This window comes from Ranitomeya variabilis, chromosome 8 (assembly GCF_051348905.1).
Source record: "Ranitomeya variabilis isolate aRanVar5 chromosome 8, aRanVar5.hap1, whole genome shotgun sequence".
Taxonomy (NCBI): Eukaryota; Metazoa; Chordata; class Amphibia; order Anura; family Dendrobatidae; genus Ranitomeya; species Ranitomeya variabilis.
Genome location: NC_135239.1, coordinates 105520441 through 105534257, shown reverse-complemented (window position 1 = coordinate 105534257; position 13817 = coordinate 105520441). Strand labels below are relative to the sequence as shown.

General features: G+C 47.9%; 2 protein-coding genes across 6 annotated transcripts in view; one reads left to right on the top strand and one right to left on the bottom strand.

Moving 5' to 3' along the window:
• Positions 1 to 3027, bottom strand: part of ODR4 (odr-4 GPCR localization factor homolog) — a 94036-nt gene extending 91009 nt beyond the window's left edge. For both annotated transcript variants that reach the window (XM_077277615.1, XM_077277617.1), the window contains exon 1: positions 2891 to 3027. The gene's annotated coding sequence lies outside the window, so the exon portion shown is untranslated. The remainder of the gene's footprint in view (positions 1 to 2890) is intronic.
• Positions 2602 to 13817, top strand: part of TPR (translocated promoter region, nuclear basket protein) — a 196773-nt gene continuing 185557 nt past the window's right edge. For 3 of the 4 annotated variants that reach the window (XM_077277611.1, XM_077277610.1, XM_077277609.1), the window contains exon 1: positions 3244 to 3404. In XM_077277611.1, the coding sequence (XP_077133726.1) occupies positions 3254 to 3404 (151 nt within the window). In that variant the 5' untranslated portion in view covers positions 3244 to 3253. Of the gene's footprint in view, positions 2666 to 3243; positions 3405 to 13817 lie in introns of those variants that run through there. The other variant, XM_077277613.1, reaches the window with a different exon arrangement.

The window sequence follows — 13817 nt, the reverse complement described above, 5'->3', positions numbered from 1 at the left end:
GCTCTTTCCATGTTCTGCTCAGCGCTCTTTCCATGTTCTGCTCTGCGCTCTTTCCATCATCTGCTCAGCGCTCTTTCCATGTTCTGCTCTGCGCTCTTTCCATGTTCTGCTCTGCGCTCTTTCCATCATCTGCTCTGCGCTCTTTCCATCATCTGCTCTGCGCTCTTTCCATCATCTGCTCTGCGCTCTTTCCATCATCTGCTCTGCGCTCTTTCCATCATCTGCTCTGCGCTCTTTCCATCATCTGCTCTGCGCTCTTTCCATCATCTGCTCTGCGCTCTTTCCATCATCTGCTCTGCGCTCTTTCCAATCATCTGCTCTGCGCTCTTTCCATCAGCTGCTCTGCGCTCTTTCCATCATCTGCTCTGCGCTCTTTCCAATCATCTGCTCTGCGCTCTTTCCATGTTCTGCTCTGCGCTCTTTCCATGTTCTGCTCTGCGCTCTTTCCATGTTCTGCTCTGCGCTCTTTCCATCATCTGCTCTGCGCTTTTTCCATCATCTGCTCTGCGCTCTTTCCAATCATCTGCTCTGCGCTCTTTCCATCATCTGCTCTGCGCTCTTTCCATCATCTGCTCTGCGCTCTTTCCATCATCTGCTCTGCGCTCTTTCCATCATCTGCTCTGCGCTCTTTCCATCATCTGCTCTGCGCTCTTTCCATCATCTGCTCTGCGCTCTTTCCATCATCTGCTCTGCGCTCTTTCCATCATCTGCTCTGCGCTCTTTCCAATCATCTGCTCTGCGCTCTTTCCATCAGCTGCTCTGCGCTCTTTCCATCATCTGCTCTGCGCTCTTTCCAATCATCTGCTCTGCGCTCTTTCCAATCATCTGCTCTGCGCTCTTTCCAATCATCTGCTCTGCGCACTTTCCAATCATCTGCTCTGCGCTCTTTCCATGTTCTGCTCTGCGCTCTTTCCATCATCTGCTCTGCGCTCTTTCCATGTTCTGCTCTGCGCTCTTTCCATGTTCTGCTCTGCGCTCTTTCCATGTTCTGCTCTGCGCTCTTTCCATGTTCTGCTCTGCGCTCTTTCCATCATCTGCTCTGCGCTCTTTCCATCATCTGCTCTGCGCTCTTTCCATCATCTGCTCTGCGCTCTTTCCATCATCTGCTCTGCGCTCTTTCCATCATCTGCTCTGCGCTCTTTCCATCATCTGCTCTGCGCTCTTTCTATGTTCTGCTCAGCGCTCTTTCCATGTTCTGCTCAGCGCTCTTTCCATGTTCTGCTCAGCGCTCTTTCCATGTTCTGCTCAGCGCTCTTTCCATGTTCTGCTCAGCGCTCTTTCCATGTTCTGCTCAGCGCTCTTTCCATGTTCTGCTCAGCGCTCTTTCCATCATCTGCTCTGCGCTCTTTCCATGTTCTGCTCTGCGCTCTTTCCATGTTCTGCTCTGCGCTCTTTCCATGTTCTGCTCTGCGCTCTTTCCATCATCTGCTCTGCGCTTTTTCCATCATCTGCTCTGCGCTCTTTCCAATCATCTGCTCTGCGCTCTTTCCATCATCTGCTCTGCGCTCTTTCCATCATCTGCTCTGCGCTCTTTCCATCATCTGCTCTGCGCTCTTTCCATCATCTGCTCTGCGCTCTTTCCATCATCTGCTCTGCGCTCTTTCCATCATCTGCTCTGCGCTCTTTCCATCATCTGCTCTGCGCTCTTTCCATCATCTGCTCTGCGCTCTTTCCAATTATCTGCGCTGCGCTCTTTCCATCATCTGCTCTGCGCTCTTTCCATCATCTGCTCTGCGCTCTTTCCAATCATCTGCTCTACGCTCTTTCCAATCATCTGCTCTGCGCTCTTTCCAATCATCTGCTCTGCGCACTTTCCAATCATCTGCTCTGCGCTCTTTCCAATCATCTGCTCTGCGCTCTTTCCATCATCTGCTCAGCGATTTTTCCATCATCTGCTCTGCGCTCTTTCCATCATCTGCTCTGCGCTCTTTCTATCATCTGCTCAGCGATTTTTCCATCATCTGCTCTGCGCTCTTTCCATCATCTGCTCTGGCTCAGTTACGTTGTTCTCGTTGGTGTCTATCAGTGTTGAAGAATGAGGTGATGCTCCAGCTCGAGTAAAATTGAACATTTCTGTGCGCAGGTCTCTCCTTGGTTTCTCTGGTGCAGAGCAGGAAGATGAGACTCTACCAACAGTCCGGCCCAGGAGCATGGGCAGCTCATTAACTGACAGCTTCTAACACTGATTACACAAGAACCACAAGACAGATTTCTTCACCCCGGGTCTCTTTTTAATCATTATAACACTGCCAACCTGACACTGTCTGTAGGTTACTGAGCACAATCCCACTGGCAGGTTCCCTATAAATGCTTTTCTTTAGGTTACTGCTTAGGAGACGGATCACTGCTGCTGTTCAGCTTCTCAGTGTTGTACTGAAGCTGCTCGTGATTAGGAGGAAATGTGCTCCAGCGATCCTGGAAAGCTTAAAATCAGCACTTACAAGCTCAATAGAAAAGAGCTTGTAAGCACTGCAAATCTTCTGTCTAGGAGCAGTGGTCGGTTTCCAAGGCAACAAACTGTAAACAAAAAAAAAGCATTAATATCTCAAGACTGGCTGACAATTTCAATAAACAGTAAAGTGTAATTACAAGCACGATCTGACCGCGCCATTCAGGATGACGGGAAGAACCCTGGTGGGCAGCGCTGCGGACCCTCCTGAGACAGGTGTGGGTGACGGCCTCAGTATAAGGACCCGTCCGCACCGCGGCCATATGGTGGAGTGTGAGGCTGCTGCAGGGGACAGGACGGGCAGATAACATGCGCCTCTCCATGCCCCTCACTGGCTCTGAGCACGGGACGTCACCGGGAGCAGCGCCATCCACAACGGGGTAATGTGGAGAGCCCATTCCCGGGGGGCACAGATCACACAGGATGACGAGACCACCTTACCTTCCCGGAGCGCAGCAGGCCAACAGCCAATCACTCTCCAGACACCGCACCACGTGACCTACGCAGAGCCGAGCTGTTCTTCTATACGAGCTTCCGTCCGCTGTACTACAGTGCGGTCTACAGAAACATGGCCGTCACCTCGGCATTGGCCGAGGAAGTGCTCTGCTTAGGACCATGAACTACATTTACCAGACTACGTTGCGCTACACCGGAAGTCGCTTATAACTACGTCACACTGTCGCCCAATTGGCGAGCTGTTCGAAGAAGTGTATTTTCCCAGCAGCCCCCAGGCTTAGGTAGGCGGCATTTGTGAGCCTTGTTATCCTGCTCGTGTGACCCGGAGCGGCTGCGTCGTCCGACACGATGGCGGCGGTTCTGCAGCAGGTGCTGGAGAAGGCCGAGATGGCCAAGCTGCCCAAAGCCGTGCAGGGAAAACTGGAGCGGTACCTGGCGGAGCAGCAGAGTGACGCGGAGCAGCTGAAGACCCGGCACGAGAAGTTCCGCGTGGACTGCGGTATGTGTCACAGACTCACTCCACACTGCGTCCGTCACTGCGCGGTGCAGACTGAGGCTGCGCGGTCCTCTCCGGTCCGTGCCCAGGACGGTGTAGCCGCTATTCCCCTGATGTCCTGTCCCCATCATCTCCCGCGGAGACTCCCCGTAACCACAGAGTAATTCCCCAACAGTGATAGCAGAGATGTGTCCTCCAGCACTATATGTCCTGTATTGTACATTACTGCTCTCCTAGAGGCCCCGTATGTGTCCTCCAGCACTATGTGTTCTGTATTGTACATTACTGCTCTCCTAGAGGCCCCGTATGTGTCCTCCAGCACTATATGTCCTGTATTGTACATTACTGCTCTCCTAGAAGCCCCGTATGTGTCCTCCAGCACTATATGTCCTGTATTGTACATTACTGCTCTCCTAGAGGCCCCGTATGTGTCCTCCAGCACTATATGTCCTGTATTGTACATTACTGCTCTCCTAGAGGCCCCGTATGTGTCCTCCAGCACTATATGTCCTGTATTGTACATTACTGCTCTCCTAGAAGCCCCCGTATGTGTCTTCCAGCACTATATGTCCTGTATTGTACATTACTGCTCTCCTAGAAGTCCCGTATGTGTCCTCCAGCACTATATGTCCTGTATTGTACATTACTGCTCTCCTAGAAGCCCTGTATGTGTCCTCCAGCACTATATGTCCTGTATTGTACATTAGTGATCTCATAGTGGTCCTGTATATCTTTCTTCCTGCACTGTGTACTGTATTGTACATTAGTGCTCTCATAGAGGCCCTGTATTTCTGCTCCAGCATTATACGTCCTGTATTGTACATTACTGCTCTCCTAGACGCCCCGTATGTGTCCTCCAGCACTATATGTCCTGTATTGTACATTACTGCTCTCCTAGAAGCCCCGTATGTGTCCTCCAGCACTATATGTCCTGTATTGTACATTACTGCTCTCCTAGAAGCCCCGTATGTGTCCTCCAGCACTATATGTCCTGTATTGTACATTACTGCTCTCCTAGAAGCCCCGTATGTGTCCTCCAGCACTATATGTCCTGTATTGTACATTACTGCTCTCATAGAGGCCCCGTATGTGTCCTCCAGCACTATATGTCCTGTATTGTACATTACTGCTCTCCTAGAGGCCCCGTATGTGTCCTCCAGCACTATATGTCCTGTATTGTACATTAGTGATCTCATAGAGGCCCTGTATTTCTGCTCCAGCACTATATGTCCTGTATTGTACATTACTGCTCTCCTAGAAGCCCCGTATGTGTCCTCCAGCACTATATGTCCTGTATTGTACATTACTTCTCTCCTAGAAGCCCCGTATGTGTCCTCCAGCACTATATGTCCTGTATTGTACATTACTGCTCTCCTAGAAGCCCCGTATGTGTCCTCCAGCACTATATGTCCTGTATTGTACATTAGTGATCTCATAGAGGCCCCCGTATGTGTCTTCCAGCACTATATGTCCTGTATTGTACATTACTGCTCTCCTAGAAGCCCCGTATGTGTCCTCCAGCACTATATGTCCTGTATTGTACATTACTGCTCTCCTAGAAGCCCTGTATGTGTCCTCCAGCACTATATGTCCTGTATTGTACATTAGTGATCTCATAGTGGTCCTGTATATCTTTCTTCCTGCACTGTGTACTGTATTGTACATTAGTGCTCTCATAGAGGCCCTGTATTTCTGCTCCAGCATTATACGTCCTGTATTGTACATTACTGCTCTCCTACAAGCCCCGTATGTGTTCTCCAGCACTATATGTCCTGTATTGTACATTACTGCTCTCCTAGACGCCCCGTATGTGTCCTCCAGCACTATATGTCCTGTATTGTACATTACTGCTCTCCTAGAAGCCCCGTATGTGTCCTCCAGCACTATATGTCCTGTATTGTACATTACTGCTCTCCTAGAAGCCCCGTATGTGTCCTCCAGCACTATATGTCCTGTATTGTACATTACTGCTCTCCTAGAAGCCCCGTATGTGTCCTCCAGCACTATATGTCCTGTATTGTACATTACTGCTCTCATAGAGGCCCCGTATGTGTCCTCCAGCACTATATGTCCTGTATTGTACATTACTGCTCTCCTAGAGGCCCCGTATGTGTCCTCCAGCACTATATGTCCTGTATTGTACATTAGTGATCTCATAGAGGCCCTGTATTTCTGCTCCAGCACTATATGTCCTGTATTGTACATTACTGCTCTCCTAGAAGCCCCGTATGTGTCCTCCAGCACTATATGTCCTGTATTGTACATTACTTCTCTCCTAGAAGCCCCGTATGTGTCCTCCAGCACTATATGTCCTGTATTGTACATTACTGCTCTCCTAGAAGCCCCGTATGTGTCCTCCAGCACTATATGTCCTGTATTGTACATTAGTGATCTCATAGAGGCCCTGTATTTTTGCTCCAGCACTATACGTCCCGTGTTGTACATTAGTGTTCTCATAGAGGCCCTATATGTTTCTTCCTGCACTTTGCATACTGTATTGTGCTGGAGTACATTAGTGGGTAGAGATGGGCGAACCCAAACAGTAAAGTTTGGTTTCCGTACCGTACTGTTCGGTCACGGACTTTATCAGGTAGTCCGTGTTACTGTTTGGGTTCAGCTGCCCGAATGCCGGGTGTTTGTCACGCTGTCATGTGCATGAAAGTGCGGTAAACACCGCTTCTGATCGGTGGGGAAATCATCCCCACCTGTGAGAGCCGCGGTTCCTACGCTGTCAAGACATTGTGAGCGCTCAGCTGTGATCAGAGGTATAAAGTTCACCTCCGGTCACTGGTGTCAGCGGATGGGACTACAGCTCCCATCATCCGACACCTGCTTCCACTAGTAACAGCGAGAGCAGGAGCGGCTGATGGGAGTATTCATCAGCCGCTCCTGCGCTCTAAATAAAATAAAATAAAAAAACTGGTATTTTTGATGACCAGCCAGGCAAAACTCACAGCTGGGGGCTGCAACCCTCAGCTATCAGCTTCAACAAGGCTGGTTATCAAGAATAGTGGGGTCCCCACACCGTATTTTGTAATTAGTTAAATAAATAATTGAAAAAAAAAAAAAAAAGGTGTGGGGTCCCTGCCTATTTTTGACAACCAGCCTTGCTAAAGCCGACAGCTGGAGGCTGGTATCAGGCTGGTAAGGGGCCATGGATATTAACCCCCTCCCTTCCTGAAAATAGCAGCCTGCAGCCGCCCAGAAAAGGCACATCTATTAAATGCACCAATTTTGGCGCTTTGCCTGGTTCTTCCCTCTTGCCCTGTAGCGGTGGCAATTGGGGTTCACCTTTGTAGAGTTGATGTCACCTTTGTGGAGTTGATGTCACTTAACAATGAAAAGGTGACATCAAGCCCATGGCTTAAGGTACCGTCACACTCAGCGACGCTGCAGCGATATAGACAACCTAAACTAGGTCGCTTGAGCGTCGCTGTTTAGGTCGCTGTAGAGACGTCAAACACAGCAACTCCAGAACGATGCGGGAGCGATCCTGTGACGTAACGGTGACTCACTTCTCGTTCTCGCTGGTTGTTAGCTCCATTACATCCATTGTTATCGTCATTGCTTTTGATGTCAAATATGACGATACACGCCGACCTGGCGACGAAATAAAGTTCTGGACTTCTAGCTCTGACCAGCAATGGCACAGCGGGATCCAGATCGCTGCTGCGTGTCAAACACAACGAGATCGCTATCCAGGACGCTGCAACGTCACGGATTGTTGTCGTTCTCGTTGCAAAGTTGCTGAGTGTGACGGTACCTTTAGTAATGGAGAGGCATCTATAAGCACCTATCCATTGCTAATCCTATAGTAATATGGGAAATAAACACACAGCCAGAATAAAGTCCTTTATTAGAAAGAAAACAAAATGCTGTTTTATGTAAAAAGAACAAACCGTTATCCTCACCGAACGCCTAATTCCACCAAATCACGCGTCTTCTGTAATAAAACAAAAATAAAATAAAACAGTATCCCTCACCTATCCGTCGTTCTGTCTCACGCCGTAATTCATGCCTGAGGGATAATTAGTTTTTAACCTGGGCGGTGGCAAGATGCGACCATCCAGGCTGAGAACCGCTGGTGACTGAACTGCTGGGAACGAAGACTTAGTGATCGGCAGTGACGTCATTGAGGTTACCTCCGGTCACTGAGGCTGCGTTCCTTGCCGGGCTCAACTGCCGTGACCTTGGTGAGCTCCCCGCTAGCACCGTGAGTGCCGGTCACCGACTCTGCGCTCGCAGCAGTTCAGTTACCACTGGTTGACAAGTGATTTGGTGGAATTGGGTGAGTATAAAGGTACCTTCACACTGAACAACTTAACAACGATATCGCTAGCGATCCGTGACGTTGCAGCGTCCTGGATAGCGATATCGTTGTGTGTGACACGCAGCAGCGATCAGGATCCTGCTGTGACATCGTTGGTCGGAGCTAGAAGGCCAGCACCTTATTTCGTCGCTGGATCACCCGCTGACATCACTGGATCGGTGTGTGTGACACCGATCCAGCGATGTCTTCACTGGTAACCAGGGTAAACATCGGGTTACTAAGCGCAGGGCCGCGCTCAGTAACCCGGTATTTACCCTGGTTACCAGTGTAAATGTAAAAAAAAAAAACACTACATACTCACCTTCTGATGTCTGTCGCGTCCCCCGGTGTTCTGCTTCCCTGCACTGTGTCAGCGCCGGCTGTCCGTAAAGCAGGGCACAGCGGTGACGTCACTGCTCTGCTTTACGGCCGGCGCTTACAGTGCAGGGAAGCAGAACGCCGGGGGACGCGACAGACATCGGAATGTAAGTATGTAGTTTTTGTGTTTTTTTTTTTTTTTTTTTTTTTTTTTTTTTTTTTTTACATTTACACTGGTAACCACGGTAAATATCGGGTTACTAAGCGCGGCCCTGCGCTTAGTAACCCGATGGTTACCCGGGGACTTCGGCATCGTTGGTCGCTGGAGAGCTGTCTGTGTGACAGCTCTCCAGCGACCACACAGCGACGCTGCAGCGATCGGCTTCGTTGTCTAGATCGCTGCAGCGTCGCTAAATGTGACGGTACCGTAACTGTTTTACATTTTTATTTAAAAATAACAAAGTGTGTTTTGTTTTATTTGTAATAAAGGACTTTATTCTGGATGTGTCTATATTTACCATATAACTATAGGATTAGTAATGAAGAGGTGTCTTATAGACGACTCTCCATTACCAATCCGTGGGCTTGATGTCACCTGAAAATACAAAGGTGACATCAACTCCACAAATATGAACCCCACTTGCCACCGCTACAGACAAGTGGGAATAGCCGGGCAAAGCACCAGAATTGGTGCATCTAATAGTTGTGCCTTTTCTTGGCAGCTGCGGGCTGCTATTTTTAGGCTGGGGGGCCCAATATCCATGGCCCCTTACCAGCATGAGAATACCAGCCCCAGCTGTCTGCTTTAGCAAGGCTGGTTGTCAAAAATGGAGGAGACCTGACAACTTTTTTTACATTTATTTAAATAAGTACAAAATATGGCATGGAGACCCCTCTATTCTTGATAACCAACCTTGTTGAAGCTGACAGCTGAGGATTGCAGCCCCCAGCTGTGAGTTGTTCCTGGTTGTTTATAGAAAATACAGGGGAACCCACGCCGTTTTTAATTATTATAGCGCAGAAGTCTGCTAATGAATACTCCCATCATCCGCTCCTGCTCTCAGCTGTTATTAGCAGCAGCAGGTGTCGGATGATGGGAGCTGTAGTCCCATCCGCTGACACCAGTGCCCGGAGGTGAACTTTATACCTCTGATCACAGCTGAGCACTCACAATGTCTTTTGACAGCGTGGGAACCGCAGCTCTCTGACCAGTGGGGATGATTTTACCGCCGACCAGAAGTGCTACGCCGGTGTTTGTCGTGCTGTCATGCACATGACAGCGTGGCTAATACTGTATGTTCGGGCCCCTCATTCATGTGAATGTGGTCTGGGTACTGTGCTGGTACCCGAACCTGAGCTTTTTACAAGGCCGGTGTCACACTTGAGTGTAATGTAAGAAACTAGCGCGAGTCTCTCACATCAATTCCTGGCACTGCTGCCGGCACATGGGACCTGAGTGTGCGGCTGCATGTATTTCTATGCAGCTGAACGCTCCGGTCCGAACCGCTAGCGGCAGTGCCGGGAACTGATGTGAGAGACTCGTGCTAGTTTCTCGCATCACATGCCATCACATGTGACACCGGCCTAACTGTTCTGCTGGACCTGAACATCCAGGTGTCCGCCTATCTCTGTTAGTGATCTCATAGAGGTCCTGTATGTCTCTCCCTGCACTTTGTGTACTGTGTTGTGCTGGAGTACATTAGTGCTCACATAGAGGTCCTGTATGTCTCTCCCTGCACTTTGTGTACTCTGTTGTGCTGGAGTACATTAGTGCTCTCATAGAGGTCCTGTATATTTCTCCCTGCACTTTGTGTACTGTGTTGTGCTGGAGTACATTAGTGCTCACATAGAGGTCCTGTATATTTCTCCCTGCACTTTGTGTACTGTGTTGTGCTGGAGTACATTAGTGCTCTCATAGAGGTCCTGTATGTCTCTCCCTGCACTTTGTGTACTGTGTTGTGCTGGAGTACATTAGTGCTCTCATAGAGGTCCTGTATGTCTCTTCCTGCACTTTGTGTACTGTGTTGTGCTGGAGTACATTAGTGCTCTCATAGAGGTCCTGTATGTCTCTCCCTGCACTTTGTGTACTGTGTTGTGCTGGAGTACATTAGTGCTCTCATAGAGGTCCTGTATGTCTCTTCCTGCACTTTGTGTACTGTGTTGTGCTGGAGTACATTAGTGATCTCATAGAGGTCCTGTATGTCTCATCTTGCATGTTGTGTACTGTGTTGTGCTGGAGTACATTAGTGCTCACATAGAGGTCCTGTATGTCTCTCCCTGCACTTTGTGTACTGTGTTGTGCTGGAGTACATTAGTGCTCTCATAGAGGTCCTGTATATTTCTCCCTGCACTGTGTGTACTGTGTTGTGCTGGAGTACATTAGTGCTCTCATAGAGGTCCTGTATGTTTCATCTTGCATGTTGTGTACTGTGTTGTGCTGGAGTACATTAGTGCTCTCATAGAGGTCCTGTATGTCTCTCCCTGCACTTTGTGTACTGTGTTGTGCTAGAGTACATTAGTGCTCACATAGAGGCCCTGTGTGTGTCCTCCAGCACTATATGTCCTGTATTGTAGATTAGTGATCACATAGAGTTCCTGTATGTATCTGTCTCTTCCTGCACTTTGTGTACTGTTGGCTGATCCAACTTCAGTGGAAATGCCTCAAGACAAGGAAATGATGTTCAGTAGTGTGTGTGGCCTCCACATGCCTGTACAACCTCCCTACAATGCCTGGGCATGCTCCTGAGGAAGCTGTCGTGAAACGCTCGTTGGGGCGCGTGGGTATCCCTATGGACAAAGATATGGGTAAGATCTGTGGGTGGTCTCATGTCTCTTTCACTAGTTAGTTTGTTAGCCAGACAGCTGTTTTTGATACAATGGGATTTTACCTTTTTGAGATTCATGTGACCATTTAGGCTATGGATGAAATTATATGCACTAGGCACTTTATTTGAATCAGACCCCTGTTTGGGTGATATGAGATAGCTAAAATTTCCATGCCTTTGTCCTGGGGGTGCCATCACTTAAAGTGCACCTTTAACCTAATCTTTTGCTCTGTTCTAATTACCTAATTTTGTGATACTTACCTTTATATTATACATTTTAAATAAAATTTATTATTTTATGATCAATATATTTTGTGTTTTTTTGCTCCAATTTCTGGTGTTTGGATAATTTGAGGGAGCTCCACAGGATACCATTTAGTGAGGTCCTGGTATATAACACATTTTTTCCAGGACAAATTTTTGGTATCGTACCATGATATCTGTATTTGAGATATTGTGTCTTATACCTCTGGCGAGCGCATGGAGGGCTGTGCGGCCCTCCAAAGAAATGCCACCTGTGGTGCAGTGACCCCTGTTATCGGTAGGGGGCGCTGCAAAGTCTTTTCAGAATATGCGCGGAGGCATATTGAGGCCATAAGGATGCATGGTAGTCCTGGGTATAACTGTGGTGATGAGACAAAGTCCAGCAGGATTGTTAATGGCCGGTATGTGTCGCAGAGGAAGTCTGTGTTGTAAGCCTGCAGTATTGATGTTCTGGGACCTGTAGTCCCACAATTATTTGTATAGTTTTATAGAGGGAGGCTTACTGGGCTAGTTTGAAGAGCTGGGTGGGTCGAAATAGCCACACACACACTTCCCGCCTGTGGAGGTGGTTACAGCTTCATAATGTGACCAGGGGGTGGGTCACATGGTTGAGAGTGTTTGGACCTGAATGGTTTATACTGTAGGTCCTGGAAGAGGTCATGTCTGTGTTGGAAGCTCCTGCCTGTGCGTGGAGACTTCCTGGAAGCACCTGGAAAGACCATGGACCTGGACAGTTTGTTGGAAGCTCCTGTGAGTGGAGACTTCCTGGAAGCACCTGGAGAGACCGTGGACAAGTACGATCTGTGTTGGAAGCTCCTGTGACTGGAGACTTCCTGGAAGCACCTGGAAATATGATCATTCTAAGTAATATGAAAGTCGCTCGACGTCTGGCGCTTGCGAGGGAAGCTAAAAATCGGCTGGGCTTAGTGGAAAATGTAATTTCAGTACCTAGACATCTGGTGGGGAAAGTCATTGGAAGGCATGGAAAAATGATGCAAGAGCTTGTGAATAGATCCGGTGTGACGAGAGTGAGGATCCCACCTGATGATGAAGTCCAGGTAGCTGGTGAAGATGGCATGGTTCCAATCGTTGTTGGCTCCGTGGAAAGCCTTAGGAACATCCGAATGCTCCTGCAATATCGGGTAACTTACCTGAGGGAGATAGCTGCTAAGACTGGACCGTCTACAGATTAATAAACAGATGCAGAACATGAGATGGCAGCAGTCTTCAACCCGAGGTATAAGGACCAGAAGGAACCCTCCAAATAATGAAATGGCAAGTAGCCAAAGACTTCCAGCAAGGCAAGAACGTCGAGAATCTGCATGTGGCAGTTCTACTCTCAGTATGAGGCTGGCGTCACATTGGCGAGTTTTACGGACGTATGAGCGCAGAAAATGCTCCCGTAAAATACGCATAACACACGGCCCAATGATTCTCTATGGCCCAGCTCCTATCAGCCGTATTTTACTGATCCGTATTATACGGTCTTCTACGGCCGTACAAAATCGCAGCATGCTGCGTTTGTCACCGTAATGCGCAAAAAATAGCAAATTAAAGTCTATGGGGGTGAGAAAAATACGGATTACACACGGACCAGCAAAGTGACTTGCGAGAAATACGGACCGGTGTTAGAGAGAAAAGCCGGTAATTCAATTGCCGGCTTTTCATTTCTCCTTCCCAAACCCGACATGATATGAGACATGGTTACATACAGTAAACCATCTCATATCCTTTATTTTTTAGCATATTCCACACTATTAATGTTAGTAGTGTGTATGTGCAAAATTTTGGCGCTTGTAGCTTCTAAAATAAAGGGTTAAATGGCGGAAAAAATTGGCGTGGGCTCCCGCGACTCAAGGTAACTACAGGTCACCCTGCTTCCCATTCATTCCCCGGGTTTTTACAGGCAGAAGCGGCTGCATTAACAGGCTTCTGCTTGTAAAATTAGTTAACCCTTTCAGATTGGTTTACAACGTGGGACAGAACGACGGAAGGTATGGAATATTGTTGTTTGTTTTTTTGAAACTTTGTTTCAGGTGACAAGGGTCTTCAGGTGGATTAAGAGTCTAATAAAATATTACAACACCCTGTGTCTTTATTTCATTAAAATACTTTTAAATAATGTGTGTGTGTGTGTGTGTGTTTTTTTTTTTTTTTTTCAAGCATTTCGTACTATTGGATTAATAATGGATAGGTGTCATAATTGACGCTTCTCCATTATTAATCTGGCTTAATGTCACCTTACAATAGCAAGGTGACATTAACCCTTCATTACCCCATATCCCACCGCTACACGGGAGTGGGAAGAGAGTGGCCAAGTGCCAGAATAGGCGCATCTTACAGATGTGCCTTTTCTGGTTTGGCTGGGGGCAGATGTTTGTAGCCAGGAGGGGCCAATAACCATGGACCCTCTCTAGGCTATTAATATCTGCCCTCAGTCACTGGCTTTGCCACTCTGGTGGAGAAAATTGCGCGGGAGCCCACGCCAATTTTTTTCCGCCATTTAACCCTTTATTTTACAAGCTACAGCGCCAAAATTTTGCACATACACACTACTAAAATTAGTAGTGTGGAATATGCAAAAAAAAAAAAGGGATATGAGATGGTTTACTGTATGTAAACCATGACTCGTATCCTGTCGGGTTTGTGAAGGAGAAATGAAAAGGCGGCAATTGAATTACCGGCTTTTCACATATATCA